At 37.8% G+C, this 16,560-nt stretch overlaps 1 protein-coding gene across 1 annotated transcript; it reads left to right on the plus strand.

The window, feature by feature from the left end:
• The first annotated feature begins 5,546 nt into the window (after positions 1 to 5,546).
• Positions 5,547 to 9,607, plus strand: FABP2 (fatty acid binding protein 2, intestinal). The gene is made up of 4 exons (XM_006881060.1): positions 5,547 to 5,613; positions 7,183 to 7,355; positions 9,075 to 9,182; positions 9,557 to 9,607. Exons 1-4 carry the CDS (start codon positions 5,547 to 5,549, stop codon positions 9,605 to 9,607), a joined length of 399 nt encoding a protein of 132 aa, XP_006881122.1.
• Positions 9,608 to 16,560: the final 6,953 nt, after the last annotated feature.

Raw genomic sequence — 16,560 nt, forward strand, 5'->3', positions numbered from 1 at the left:
AACCCCTATGTCAGACGGGCTTTATAACAGTGATGTTATGCAGTATTTGTCCTTTTGAACCAGCAATGCCACTGCTGGGAGTACATCCTAAAGAAACCAGAACCACCATCTAAACAGACATATGCACACACATGTTTATTGCTGTGTTATTTACAATAGCAAAGAAATGGAAGCAACCCAGCTGCTCATCAATAAATGAATAGATAGAAAAACTATAGTATATTCATGCAATGAAATACTATGCAGTATTGAAAAGCAATGAACTTGTAAAACATTATACAACATGGAGGACCCTGGATGACATCAGGCTGAGTGAGATATCTCAGTCATAACAGGTCTTAATATTTCTAAACCTTAGTGGTTCAACATTAAAACAGAATGGAGTAAACTCTGTAAGCAAACTTTAGTTCTTCCTCTCTCCCTACCCTCAACTCACTGCCTGGGATTTGACAGCATATATCTTTACATCTTTCTTGTTGTTCCTTCCCTCTGCTTTGATAATTTTTCTCTTTTATGGTCCTGATTTTAAAAAAATAAAACAAACAAACAAACAAAAAATCCAAACCAGCTGCCATCACTGAGTGTAGAGAAGAACTGTGTCACAGGGCTTTTATGTCTGTGACCTTGTGAAAGTTCTTGTTGTTGTTGTTGTGTACTACATAGTCAGAGCTGACCCATAGCTGATTCTCCTCCAGTGGGTTTTCAAAGACAGTTAATAGCACTTAATAGGAAATTGCCCATTTTTGTCCCATGGAGCAATAACAAAACAGAAAATAAAAACACTATGGAGCATTGACATAGTTAAGTCAAAATTACCTTCTTAACAGCTGGTTTTGAATCTGAGTCAGTTGTGTGTTCTGTTTGTTTTATCTTGGTTTTCCTACAGCAGAAGGTGGGAAAGTCTAGGTGCTAGTTCTGAGACTTTTACAGATTCACTCTCTTGGACACTACTGCTGCTATGAATAAGCCTGGGATATCATGCAGAGTAGCAAAAAACACACATTTCTGGTTAACAACCACAAAGTCTGGCCAAGTCAACAAGTCAGTCACCAGCCAGTCAATCCCAACTCATAGTGACCTGTGAGACAGGATGGAACTGCTCTCATCTCATTTCATCTTCCTTGGAGCACAGTCAACACCCTTGACACCAGCAGCCAGGAAATCAAAAGACATTTGCTTTGGGAAAGTCCACTGTCAAGGACCTTCCCAAAATGCTAAAGAGAAAAGATGTCAGTTTGAAAACTAAGGTGTGCCTGATTCAAGATATGGCCTTTTCAATTATTTGCTATGCATATGAAAGTTGGACAATAAATAAGAATAACAGAAGAAGAGAAATTTGAGTTATGGTACTGGAGAAGAATGCTGAATATTCCATGTGCTGTCAAAAGGACAGACAAGTATATTTTGAAAGAGGTGAACCCAGGGTGCTTTTAGAGGTCAAGATATTAAAACTTCACTGGACATACTTTGGGCATGTTGTAAGGAGGGACTTTGGGCATGTTGTAAGGAGAGACTAATCCTCAGCCTAAAAGACATCATGCATGGTCAGTGAAGGAGGGAAGACCCTCGCCAAGATGGATTGACACAGAGACTGTAAAAGTGGGCTCAAGTGTGATGGGAATGAGGATGGACAGGGTAGGGCAGGGTTCATAAGGGCGTTATGAGCTATAGTTGACTTAACAGCACTTAACAACAATAACAACAGGAGCAATTCTTATGGTAGCAGATTGTCACATCTTTCTTCTGTGGGCTGGTTGGTGAGTTCAAACCAATGAGCTTTTGGTTAGCAGACAGGCATTTGATCAATGGACCACCATGGCCTTAGTGGACCAAGACATAAAGGGAGTTGACTAAGAATAATCACTGGCTTGAATTCAACAAAAAGTGCTGCTAGGGAAAATAAAAGTGAATTAAATAAATGGCTACTGGTTTGGAGGCAAAGAAAAAATACCAATGATGTCACTCAAAACAAAAGATTCTGACTTTAAATAAATGATTTGTACCCTATAAGCTAAAGCACCAGCAGTAGTGAAATAAAAAGATGAATTGTACTGGGAAAATCTGCTGTCAGGGACCTCTCCAGAGTACTAAAAAGCAATGATGTCAGTCTAGAGACTAAGGTGCACCTAATCCAGGCCATGGTCTTTGCAATTATTTTCTATGCATCAGAACCCTGGACAATGACTAAAGGTCACAGAAGAATCGATGCCTTTGAATTGTGCAGAGAAGGGTTGAGGGCCAGTGCAAGAGAGGAAGTCCCTGAGTGAGAAGGATTGATACAGTAACTGAGGCAATGGGGTTGGTGTGTTGGAATTAGTGAGACTGGTTCAGGACAGGACAGAGTTCAGAGCTGCTGTACAAGAAGGGTCGCTATGGGTCGCAGGTGACTTGATGGCACATAACAACAACAAAAACATAAGAAGACTTAAAGTTCAACATTCCCACATGTTAGCAGAACTCACCGTTAACATTTTCTTCTGGAGACAGCTCAGTCCTAGGCTTTATAGGAACCACGAACATTTCTACTTTTTTTCCCAGGTTGAAAGTACACATCAGTATGATTTCGAAATGCTTAGGTTTCACTGGTTCACTTTTTTAGCAAAATAGATAAAAACAAAGACAACATGGTGATTTTTTTTCTTCTTTTTTTTTTCTTGTTGTGTACCATTGAATCAGATCTGACTGGCACAGGAGGAGATTGCCCCTCCTTCTTCTCCAGCAGAGCATCTGGTAGATTCAAACCACTTGCCTTTGGGATTACAGAGGGGCTTCTTGCCTCTATGCCACCAGAGCTCCAACACTGTGAATTTTTATGAGGCTAAAATTATGAGCGAAAATTGAACTATTTCCTTTTATTCTAAAATTTTGTTCTCTTAAAGTATATATGCACATATGTGCATGTGTGTGGTCCAGTGTTTTTGGTTTGGTTTTGGTTTCTCCAACAAAGTAATGAGCCTATAATCTAGTGGGTAAAGAGTTGCACTGCCAACCAAAAGCCATGTTGTTCAAATCCATCATTTACTCTGCGAGAGAAAGGTGGACAATCTCCGGTGTGATGTACAGTCACTGAAAACCCACCGGAGGGTCAGCCATAAGTCGGTTCTCACTCAACAGCACATAATAACAAATAAATAGTGTAAGAGAACTGGTGGTATAGTGCACAATGCCTCAAGCTCCTAAGCAAAAGTTCACCAGTGTGAGCCCACCATCGCCTCAGAAAGAGAACATTGTGCAGTTTGATAAAGATGTACAGAAATCTAATAAAACTTCACTGTGAATCAGAATGAACTACATCAGTGAGTATGTGTGAAAGAGAGATGGACTGCTTGCTTTTTAACGTGCTTACTTACTGAAATAAAAAGCGAGGAGCTCTACAAAATGAATGGTGTCCAGTGAATAAAATCAACAAAACCATTTGATTCTGTTCTCCACCATCCTGTTCAAACATATGCGGTAAATTCTTATCCTGACCCTGAAGGAAATCTCCAGCAGGCCTGCAGCTTCCCTGATGACTGTTAGATTATAAATTCTGTCATGTATGTTAGTAATAGTCTCTTTTTAATGATTAATAGGTTCAAACCAGGTGAATATCAAAACTGTGCACTTCAGACAGTTTTCCCTCGTCCAACTCATCCTTACTCGGAAGCAATGGAAGAAAGATGAAATGAATCTTCTCTTGTTATATTTCCAGCTACTTCTAGACCTCCTGAGTGGGGCAAATGGTTAAGCATTCTACCGTTAGTCGAGTTGCAGGCGACTCATAGCGACCCCATGAATGAAAGTCCTGGACTCCTGTATAACTTCCGTCCTTTCTCCAGGATCATAGGGTTTCCAGAGGCAAGCTGTTATGAAGTGGATGCCACACTGCTACTTCCAAGCTTGTTTTAATTGGGGAGCTCCACCAAACTCTGTCCACCAGGGGTAACCATTCTCACATTTTACTCATCGGTGTCACAGTGTTTGGCTTTATAGCAACCACAAGTTACTTCTGTACAGCAAGTGGACACACCAGGGCTACATGCCCTAAAAGAATGTTTCACCAAAAACAATTAAAGGCAGGCCTGAGGATCACGGAGTAGAATCACCCACCTTTGGCTTGGGACCATGGCTTTCTATCCACTAGGCAAACTGCTCTCTCTCTCTGCTGTTGTTTGTGTTGTTGTCAAGTGCTGTCGAGTCACAGGTGACTCATAATGACCCCATGAACGAAAGTACTGGACTCCTGTATAACTTTCGTCCTCTCTCCAGGTTCATAGGGTTTCCAAAGGCAAGCTATCATGGAAGTGGATGCCACTCCTGCTTCCAAGCTTGCATGAATCAGGGAGCTCCACCAAACACTGTCCACCATGGGTAACCATTCTCGCATTTGACTCATCAGTATCACAGTGTTCGGCTTCACAGCAACCACAAGTTACCTCTGTACAGCAAGTGGACATACCAGGGTTACACAACCTAGATGATTGTTTCACAAAAAACAATATATTGCTATATATTACTATACAATCAGTAACTCCATTGGAGAATAGGCACTCCCTATCATTATGAGTTACAGCTTTGAAAGTCCACCGGAGGCTCTATGAGTCAAAATTAACTGGAAGGCGGTGAGTTTTTACTAGCTAAAAAGTTGGCAGTCTGAACCCATCCAGAAGTTCCTCAAAAGACAAGTCAGGCAATCTGCTTCTGAAAGGTCATCCATTTGAAAGCCACAAGAGCGGTTAGTTCTGTTCTGCATACATGGGGTCGTCATGAGTCAAAATGACCTGATTGATGACTTGTAGTAATGACAATCATATTCCCAGCTCAAACACATATTAAGCTTTGCCTTCTGATCCTTTCAAGTTTGGAGGGGAAAAAAGGTTCTTTTTTTTTTTTTTTAAATGGCTTTAATTCACTGTACATGGCATTATGTTTAAAGATAGTTCTATCTCTTGCCACATATTTGCCTATTGAAGTTTTGCTCAGATTAGAACAAAATTCTAATAAGCCTTTACACATGGTGATAGGTCCCAGTATATTTATCCATACTGCTAGTCAATTCTAACATAAAAGGCCATATTAGAAAATAAAGTTTCAATTTCTGCCACCACATTACCTTTTCAGTTGTATTTGGCCATAATGCCTTATTTTATAAGGCAATTGCTATTGCAAATGAAGAGTAGATCATTAATTGCCTCACCTCACTTCCCAGATATTCTTAGATATAGGCTTTAAATTATGACCAATACAGTGTGCACTTTGAACTTTTCAGTAGAAAGACTAGTTTCAGAAAGCAAGCATTTAAATTCTTAAAATAAATAATAATTGCCAAGTGTCATTTAAGACAGAGTAGGCTTATTGTGTTTTAAACGTTGGTGAATTTCAGGAGAGGAGCTAAGGAGTTTGTGAAAAGACGTGCTAGAATGGTGGGGCATTAGAGTATAATCTCTTGAACTTTAAACCTCCACATCACAGTACAAAATTGGTTCTAAGATAAGAAGTTGAATAAATTTTCTGCGGAGTACAGACTTGAATCTCTGCTTTCCTAGAGACCTACTCACCTAAAGACCATGGCATTCGACGGTACTTGGAAGGTTGACCGGAATGAGAACTATGACAAGTTCATGGAGAAACTGGGTAAGAACTTTTTTCTTTAGTGACTGCTTCTCTAATTTACCACAGACATGTTTTTGTTCTAATTTTCTCTAAACATCTGAGCTCGGGGATTGCACTTGGTGTGACAGTGAGGATCTAAAATGTGGTGCTTCAAAGAAAGAAAAAGTATATCCTACCTTATCTCACTATTCAGTACTCTTCCAAAAGTTAATCCTCGGACTGCCAAAAGAACAAATAAGTCTGTGTTGGAGGGACGTGAAACCAGAGTACTCTTTAGAGGCAAGAATGGTGAAACCTCATCTCACATTCTTTGGGCATGCGGTCAGAAGGGACATCATGCTGGGAAAGGTGGAGGGTAAGAGAAAGAGAGAAATACCTCCACCAAGCTAAGTTAACACAGTGACTGTAACAGTTTTCAGAGGCAGTTAATTGCAGTTAATCATAAAGGAGAAGATGACCCAACCTTCTCTGCAAAGTCGCTGGTGAATTCAAACTGCAGTGTACTTTTGGTGTTGGCAGAAAAATATTTAGTTAGTGTTTCTCCTTGAAAAGCAAAAATGAAAGAAAAAAAAAATCTTTAATATATTCACTGTTTAACTGCTGATTTCTTCTGTATCATTGCATATGGATAAGTTTTTTACATATAATTTTTTAAAAATGGAGTGAAAATCATGGCCAAATTTTTATTGATTTAAATAATTCTTTATGCTCCTAATTTATAAAATTTTCAGAATAATTTCATCCAACTATGTGTTTTACTTGATGATTTTCATTTAACTGATTTTAAAATGTACTTCAATTTGCCTGCAGTCTAATAACTGCAGGAAAAGGACAAATTGTTTCATCAATGAAAGAAAATTTGTATCCCTGATATCCTACAGGTAAGGGGTTACAAATTTAAACTTATGGGCAACATATAGCCTTCTAATAGCAAATCTGAGTGTAAAATTTACTAATTTTTCCATCTGTGTGTCAGCCAGAAATATCACAAAAAATCAAAGGGAATGGCAAAGATTTAAAAACTGACGTCATTATAGAAAGCCAAAGGCTATTTAAAAAGAATATAGTATAGTCAGAATTAAAAGTATGTGTCCTTATAAACTTTTTTATTACAATTGTACATCCAGAATCAAATTATAACTGATCCTCTAGTGTGGTTTCAGAGGGTGGACATCGTCCATCTTTCTCCTGTGAAGCAGCAGGTGGATTTGAACCACTTGGTTTTGAGTTGGAAGTGCAATTCCTTACCCACCAAGGCTGCCCAGGTGAAACTGATTCTAAGATAAAATATCTTCCTATTTTTAATCCTTCATTTGACATTCTGGAACTAGGTTTGCATGGCACAAAGATAAAATGTTTGCTAAAGTACCAAATTAAAAACCTCTGCAATTCTATGCTGACATTTTCTTAATTTTGGAAACAAAAATCTTTATTGTTTTGATATGCTCAAATTTCAACTTTTTGTACAAGTGACCTGAGTGTGCAAAGGGCTTCCTTTTCACCCTCAAAAATTTTAAAACAGAAATGAAGAAAATGAGTACGTCCTTCTGCATTTTTACTTTATTTCCTTCAATCTCTTTCTCTTTGCAGGTATTAATGTGGTCAAAAGGAAGCTTGCAGCTCACGACAATTTGAAACTGATAATTACACAAGAAGGAAATAAATTCACAGTCAAAGAATCAAGCAATTTTCGAAGCATTGAAATTGTGTTTGAACTTGGTGCTAATTTTAATTATAGCATGGCAGATGGAACTGAACTGAATGTAAGAGTTTTTTGGGTTTTTTTTAAACATTTTTTTATTTTATATTGGTTTGCATACAACATTCATATACATTATGTTTCATACATCATTCCCATACATTGTGTTTTATAAAATTAATCACTACTGAACTATGTCCACCATTACCCCATCTTTTCAGGTACTTGCCAAATCTTTCCCATTTCCTTTACTCCTCCCTCCACCCAGCAAATTCTGTGATTGCTCCTGTGCCCACTCTCAGCCCCCCTGCATCCTTTCTTTCCCCCCTTGGACTTTCATAAACATTTTACAAATTATCCTTCTATTTTTACAATAATGGTCTTATGCAGTATTTGTCCAAATGAGACCGAGTTCACTCACATAATGTTCGCCAGTCTCTCCCAAATTATAATTTTCAAAATCACTGCTTTTGAGTGCTGTGTAGTACTCCATCATGTGAATGTACCAAAATTTCTCAATCCATTCGATTGTGGATGAACATGTGGACTGTTTCAATATTTTTGCAGTTGTGAGTAGCAGTGTTATTCACAATTGCAAGAGAGTGTTTTTTTAATTAGCAATGCATTCTTTCTTTTGCTACTATAGAAAATTGAAACAATCTCAATTATATAACATCTGCTATTTTACCTAATACAAATCACCTTCATTTATGAAAAAAAAAAAACCAGTGGATTTTATTTATGTTACCATTGCAGGGATTTGAAAGGAATTGAAATATGTTTATGCATGTCTGTGAATAGTTTGACCTTAATGCTAAGAAACAGAAAAGTATCTTGAGGAGGACTGACTATAGATCTATTCATAAGGAAAGGTCAATGTTTTCAACTTTACATACCTGACAGAATAGAATTTTTGGCATAAGCTAAGGGATGAAATAGGGCCTAGCAGCAAGGAGTTGTGCTACCAATCCTAAGTTATACAATTCAAATCCACCTGCTGCTTGCACTGAGGGAGAAAGACGAGCAATCTCCTCCAGCGTGATTTACAGCCTCTGAAAACTCACTAGAGGGTCTGCTATAAGTTGATTCCAACTGGTCAGAACCACAGGAATGAATAAACACAGGAATTATTTCCAAATCTTGACATCATTTCAGCCTCACAAAATATTTCAAAACAATGCCAGCTTCGAAAATTGATGCCCTCTCACATGCATCTAAGAAATTTAAAAAATACAAATATCAAATGAATCAGAATATATAGTTTAGGTTCTCTTTAGAAAACCATTCAAACTATGAAATATTTGAAACTTTCCAAGACCAGTTATTTTGTAGTTGTCTTTTTCCATAGGTTCAGAACCAACTCGTGCAGTGGGTATTCAGAGGCTGCATATTACATGGGAGGAGATTGCCCATCTTTCTTCTGCAGAGAAACTGGTGGATTTCAATTACTAGAGAGGTGCTACTAGACCTTCCTATATCAAGTATAAATGATCATGTTTTCCATGATCTCTTGAATTTTTTTTTTTGCTTATTGGACATTTATTCTATTCTCTGAGTCAACTAGAACGTCCTCAAACAATGTGCAACTTCAGTACTCTGAAAAGAATAATTTTGATATTTTAAAATGCTTTATATTTTATACCTTTTCCTTGTTAGATATATTCACAATCTCTGATTTCTTGCCTGCATAGGGTTACTGTGAAGACTAAATGGAAAAATGAATCTACAGGATACAGAACAATGCATGATGACACATGTTTTAACTCTCACAATTTCTATTTAGGGAGCCTGGACCATAGAGGGAAACCAACTTGTTGGAAGATTCAAGCGAGTAGACAACGGAAAAGAGCTCAATACAGTCCGAGAAATCATTGGTGGTGAACTCGTCCAGGTGAGCTGTAAAAAAAAATAGCTGAAACTATTTCCCAAAGACCTCCCTCTCCAAAAAGCACATCATCATGTAAAAAGAATATTTTTGTGGTTGCCTAATTATATCTTCAGGCAGTTACTACTTTTTAAATATATGTTACTAATTTTAAAAACATAAAGATACTTTCTGTTATCTGTTTATTGAAGAGAATTTATATTTATCATCAGATACCAACACCTATTTTAGCTGAAAGTGTCATTACAAACCAAAATACATTTTAAATAGGTATGACATATTATAGATTCATTTGAAAGATGTAATAATACTAATATCTTTCCTAAATTAATTTTCAAATCTTAATGGCAAATTCTTTGATGTTTGTTCATACATTTCAGACTTACACGTACGAAGGAGTGGAAGCTAAGAGGATCTTCAAGAAGGAATAAGCTTTGTTCTTGACATATACTCCAGAATATGTCCATTGTGCTGAAAGGATTTTTCTCAAGCCAGTAACGTCCTTGACTAAAGTCTTTTAATATGCATTGGTTAAAATATTGGTAAAAGATCTCAAAAAGTGAAAGTAAATTAGGATTGTTTTGGACGCATTTATTGGTATTCTAAAAAAAATTGTGTTTTTTTTTTTAAAGCAGAAAACCACTGCGCCAAAATCGCTCTGTAGCCTCCTCTTTTAAAATAAAATTGTGAGAAAGAAACTGTGGTATTTGTAAGGTTTTTTTCACATTCGATGAAATAAGACCATGAGTTTCATAGGAGTCTTTTAAATCTTACACTGTCTAGGACTAATATTTTCCTTAGATCGACTAGCTGCTCTGCAAGAGAAGGATGAGCTATCTCCTCCCATGCTATTAACTGCCCCTGAAAACTGCCTGGAGGGTTAGCTATGGGTTGGTTCTGACTTGATTGTATACACACCACCCCCACAATAGCGAATGCCCAATTAGAAAACATAACCACAATCCAAAATACAAATACAAACAGAAGCATAAATACAAAATAAATATTTCATAAACCCAAAGTCTAGATAAAACCAATAGCTGATAGTAATGCATACACCCTCCCAGTTCTCTCCTCTGGATATGTTATTGTTAGGTGCCATCTTATAGATAATGTACCCTTCCCCAATCATATTGCCTTAAATAATATGATAGAAAACAAATGATGTGCTAAATTATTGTATTATATTTTCTCACATTGTCAGTGATTCCCATTCCTGGTGGAACATTAGGATCACCTGAATGCCTTGAATCTATTGTTTTTAATTCTACTGCTAATCTACTAAATCAGAATCTCTGAAAACAGAATCAGGATTTTAGAAAATTCTCAGTTGATTCAGATGAAGCGTATGCAATATTCAGCCTTTGGAAATAACTGATCATCAGACATAAAAAAATGTTACTTTTATTTAAAAAAAAAATCATCAACACATCCACTTCCAGCCACTTCCTAGGACCTTCCTCTAAGTTATGTTCTCACAGGATATACTATTTTAGATGTTTCAAGCAGTTGAGTTTAATGAGGGTGTCTTAAAATGAGTTCCCCTTGATAATAATAAATGGTTAATGCAACTAAATGAAAAATTGGAAGTGTTCATTCACTCAGAGGAGCCTCAGAAGAAAGGCCTGGTAATCTGCTTTCAAAAAGACCAGCCATGAAAACCCAAGTGAACACAGTTCTACTCTGACACACAAATTCGCCATGAATCAGAACCAACTCCAACTTGCAAATATTAGAAGATGAAGAGAGATGTCAGTTCTTTTAGCACTAGCAAATTAATGACCTTCTGATAAATTTGCTTCTACTCTAACACAGATTATAGATCACATTTATATGTTGTTGGTGTTGTCATGTACCACTGAGATGGAACTGACCCATGGCTGACCATCTGGCAAGTTTTTGGAAGCAGTTAATCACAAGGGAGCAGACTGTCCATCTTTTACCCAGGGAGCAGCTGATGGCCTTGAACTGTGTGCCTTCAGAGGTTGCAGTACAGCTTCTTGACACAAGGCCAACAGAGTTCCATAGCATTTATAATTCATTTTATAGCCAGGCACTGTTCCAAGCAAACACACATATAACAGGTACATTACAACATGGACAGAAAAGTTTGAGTGCATGCTTAAAAGGAATAGTGAATACACAAGCCCTTGCAAAAAATAAAATCAGCTCAAATATACTATTGAGTTCATAAAAATTTTGATACAGTAAAATACTAATTCTTTAGATTTTACATCCTTTTAAATAGAAATTCAAAGTCTTTTCACCTTGTCCCAGTATTCATGTGGAAATAAGGAAAAACTTAAGTGTTAATATCATTTGAAAGTTAAGCTAACTAAAGCACAAAACAAGTTTATTAGGAATTATATGTAGGTCTCGACTTTCAGTCCTATATATTATGATCTATTGTATTACTCAGATGGTAATAAACAAAAACATCTTAAGGAGTAAAAGCCCCTTTATTTCCCTAGTAGCACCAAAGAATGACAAAGGAGTCAGCTCAGAAGATGAAGTAATGGTAAGTAAGTGGTTAGGTATTTGCTTATTTCTAACCTCATGCCAGGCTCACTGTTTTTACAATTTATATTCTCTCTGGTATAACATTTTCCCTATTTATTAGCATTGGAGAGTAGCTTATTATTTGCTAAGTGATTGTAATTTCCAGATCACTTTTTTGGGAATACTGATCTTGTCATGACACCACCCTGATTGAACAGGAAAAGGTGCTGGATCCAAGGATCAGTCAAATGCTGACCAGCTAATGAGGGCTTTCAGAAGACAGAATAGCAATGGAATGGACTAAAAGTTCTCATTCTAGGTGTTTCAATTTGAGAAACAGAGGTGGTAGTAGGTAGGAAGGGAAGAGGATTATAGAGGACAAACAGAGCCAGTGGTAACAGAAGAAGCCAAAAATACATGATACAAGGAGGAAATAGAAGCCACAAGGAAGTCATCAAAACAGAATGATGGGACTGATTGTATGAAGCACAACGTGAAAGAAGAATAGAGTGTGAAACACAATCTGTATGTACTTTGTAATCAAACCAATATAAAATAAAAAAAAATTTTTAAGTCCCATGACAGGAAGTTTTCATTGTTGTTAGGTACCATCGACTCGGCAGCCCTGTGAATGGCAGATCCTGTGCCATCTTGGCAATCTTTGTAATGTTCTAGCCTATTGTTACAGTCACTATGTCAGTCCATCTCGTTGAAGGTCTTTCTCTCTTTCTCTGATCCTCCATCTTTTTCAGCAAGATATCTCTTTCCTAGGACTGACACCTTCTGACAACATTCCCAAAGTGTGAAGTTTAGCCACCCTTGCCTCTAAGAAACAAACACCCTGGTGTGCCTACAAGACAAATCTGTTCTTTTGGCAGTCCATGGAATAACCAATAGTTAAAAGCAATGGGAGTAAAAGAAGTTGAAATATTTTACATGAAATATGATATCTGGTATTTCCTTTTATTTAATCTAGGGTTGGAGAATAAGGGGAAGTACTACAGATGAAAAAAGATTGGTCAGGAACGGACACTTGTTTAAAAGTATCTGAATCACCATAAGTGTATATGGGTGTTTAATGGGAGTCTGGGAGTTTGTCTTTTCTCTCAAGTTTTATATGTTTGTTTGAAATTTCCCATAAGAAAAGTTAAAACACACATATCCACACTCCTCCATAGTCCAAGCAGATCCTGACATTTCTACTACTTATCACCATGGTTTCAGACAGTTATTACCTTTCCCCTAGATTACTACAGTGATTCTCTAAGAACTACCAACCTCTGTGTTTCCTACTCACCTTGCTAGTCTCATTTTCACCACAACAGCTAGATGAACCTTTTTTAAAAAAAAAAAAGTTTTGCCAGTCATGGGCACAAAATTCTGCAATGGTTCCTTTCAACACCGTGAATTATTAACATGAACTTCCTGTAGGTCTTTGTGATTTCCATCAAATGATCAGGTTATTTGTGTTACTGTTGTTGTGTGCCATTGAGTCAGAACAGACCCATAGCTGACTGGCTGCCAAGTTTTCAAAGGCAGTTAAGCACATAGGAGGAGATTTACTATCTTTCTCCCATGGAGTAGCTAATGGATTTGAACTGTGTGTCTTCAGGAATGCAGCACAGCTTCATACCACATACAGATGTGAGGTGTTGAGGCTCACCAAAGGAAAGATAGTTTGCTAATAATGTAAATAAGAGATATAATAAATAATATAGAAATAAGGTAGGACCATACAAATAAGGTGTATGTAACTCTAAGGTGGTGATTGGTCAGTTTTGCCAGCCAGCAAGGTTTAAAATGAAATATTTCAAAGGCAGAAGGGAGTCCTTGTTGCTATCTAGAAGGAAGTTCTGATGACTTGGCAGCACAGCCCCAAAAGGAACACATCCTTTGGCCTTCCCTCCACTAAGAACATCTTCAATCTAGGAGACAGAGCTGTAACACTGGATATGATGTGAAGCATCAAGTAGCAGAATCCGAAAGCTGTGTGCCTGTAGGCAGGTTTACTAGTAAATGGAAGTATACCTGGGCACTTGCTGGTGGAGGTGGGTGTTCTAAACCCTGGAACTAGAGCTGAGGGCCTATTGACCCAGGCTTACTCATGGGTTCTTCTGGGCACTTAATCACTCCAAGAGCTTTGTAACACTTACCTGCGAAGTCAAGAGGCCAGCTCAAGTGCTGTGAGAAGCCCTTAGCCAGAGAGATTTGCCTAAGGCCAAACTAAGGGGATGTTCACCTGATTAAAGAACGATCTTTTGACCACTCCTGAGCCTAAGTTACAAACTGATTTTCCTAATAAGTGCCATAATTACAAGCATTGCCTTTGTATTCCGTTTGATCACTGTGACCAATTATTGAGCCTAATAGATAAGTAGAGAGTGCTATTGGAGGGCCAGTTGGTGTGAGATTTGGTAAAAAGTTTGGGTGAGTGGAGGCATGCCTGACTTGATAGGAATCAGTCTTGGGTTGATGTTGATAGTGATTTTCTTTCCTTTTAATGAAGCTAGAGGTAGTGTGACACCTCTCCCACACCATTTTCACACTCCTTATTTCATTCAGACTGAAAATAAATGTCCTTCTAATGGCATACCACTTAACGGATGCTGTTGGGTTGCCTGTGACTCATGGGTCCCATGTACATCTGTGTATAACTGCACCTTGTAGAGTTTTCAATGTCTAGGATTTTTTTTTTGCGTTGTTTTGTTTTTTGGCATATTTGAGACTTTTAACTTCTAATCTTTTTGTTGGCCACTAAAAGTGCTAAACTTTTATAGTACTCAGAATAGCCAAGATTATAAATAATCCTAGGCCCCATTACCTCCTTGACCTGCTTGTCTGTTTTTCATGGGATATGAGGGTATAGGTGGAATATTCCAAGAAGAAAAAAACATTCTGGACAAAAGTTGTAGGGCGAATTTGAAGAGCACAGATGCTCTTGGAAGAACCACCAAGATCATTCAGAGCTAACCACAAACAGGGCCAGAGTTGCAGGAACTCAGTCTGATTCAATCCAGAAATTACGTAAAATTGCTTTTAGGAAAAAACACACAAAAATAACCACAAAAAAACCCAACAAAACAAAACAAAAAATACGCCAAACTTTTGAAAAAGTGTTGATTGATTCCAACCACAAAGGTTTGTGTTGGCAGTGCAAGTCTGCTGTCAGGGATCTCTCCAGAATAGTGAGGAGCAGTGATGTCAATCTGAAGACTAAAGTGTGCCTGATTCAGGCCATGATCTTTTCAATTACTTGCTATGCATCTGTGAGCTAAGAGATAGATAAGGCTGAAAGAAGAAGAATTGATGCCTTTGAGTTGTAATGTTGGAGAAATGAATATTCCATGGACTGTCTGTCAGAAGAACAAACAGGTATGTCTAAGGTACACCCAGAGTGCTCCTTGGGGGCAAGGATTTTTCTCTCAAACTTTAGATATGTTGCTAGGAGAGGGTATTTTTTTTGGAAAGGATATCCATCATACTTGGAAGGGCGGCGAGTCAGCGAAAGAAAGGAAGATCCCCATCTAGATGGATTGACACAGAGACAGCAGCAATGAGCTCAAGTGTATCAGAAATTGTTAGGATGGCACAGGACAGGATGGGATTCAGGTCTGGCATTCATATGGTCATTATTAGTTGTACTGAACTCAGTGCACCTTAAAAGAAACATAACACACCAAAACCCAAAGAATCGAACAAGTCACCAGAGCTCCCTTTTTAAAAATTAGTTTGGAGAAAGTAGTAATGGTTTTCTGAAAAGGAGGTTAATTACTCTATGTTTAACACCTTGCACGGTGCCTACATTATAGCAAGAAAATGGAGCAAAGTTCATTCTGCATAAATAGGATATATCTTTTCTCAGCATATGCCTAACTTAACCTGTGTGAGAGTATTGACCTGATGGACGGTAATTCTTAGCTCTAACATGATCCATGACACACAAGGGAGGATCTTTGGGTAAATCACTGCACTTTTGGGGCCTTAACCCGTTCATCTTTAAAATGAAGGGTAGAGATTAGATTTTCTCTCAACTACCTTCCAGAAGTCATCCCGTGCTGCCTTTTGAAATCATCTGATCAGATCTTTAGTATCTTGAATTCTTCCTTGTGCTTTGGCTTCTCTGCACTCCAGTGCAATATTCAGAGTTTCTTCTGACATCCATTTTGGTATTTTCTTCCTCCTCTGTCTTTGTAATGAACGTTTGCACTCTTCTTGGATGATACCCTTGATATCCTCCCACAACTCATCTGGTCTTCGCTCATTTGTGTTCAAGGCCTCAAACCTGTTCCTGAGATGATTCTGAAATTTAGGTGGGATGAAATAAAAGTCGTATTTTGGCTCCTGTGGATTTGGTTTCATTTCCCTCAGCTTCAGCTCGAACTTGCATATGAGTATTTGGTGGTCTGTTCCTGTGAAAGGAGCTGGAGTCAGAAAATCAAAAAGGCCAAACTCTCTCAGCATTTCTTAAGCTCAAGAAACTGAAGAACAAATTCAAACCCATGTTGCTATAATCAAGGAAGCTTTAGACAGAATATTAAATGATCCAAGATGTATTAAAAGAAGATGGAAAGAATATACTGAGTAACTGTATCGAAAGGAATTGGGAGACACAGAAGAATTTCATGAAACAACGTATGAGCAAGAGCCTATGGTGATGAAGGAAGAAGTTCAAGCTGCTTTGAAGGAAATAGCAAAAAATAAGGCTCCAGGAATAGATGGTATACCAATTGACATATTTCAGCTAACAGATGCTGCCCTGGACTTGCTCACCAAGTTGTGCCAAGAAATCCGGAGAACAACCACTTGGTCAACTGACTGGAAGAGATCTATATTTGATCCCATTCCAAAGAAAGGTGACCCAACAGAGTGTGGAAACTATAGAACA

Source organism: Elephantulus edwardii, unplaced genomic scaffold (genome assembly GCF_000299155.1).
Source record: "Elephantulus edwardii isolate Elephantulus edwardi_28Jun2011 unplaced genomic scaffold, EleEdw1.0 scaffold00012, whole genome shotgun sequence".
Taxonomy (NCBI): Eukaryota; Metazoa; Chordata; class Mammalia; order Macroscelidea; family Macroscelididae; genus Elephantulus; species Elephantulus edwardii.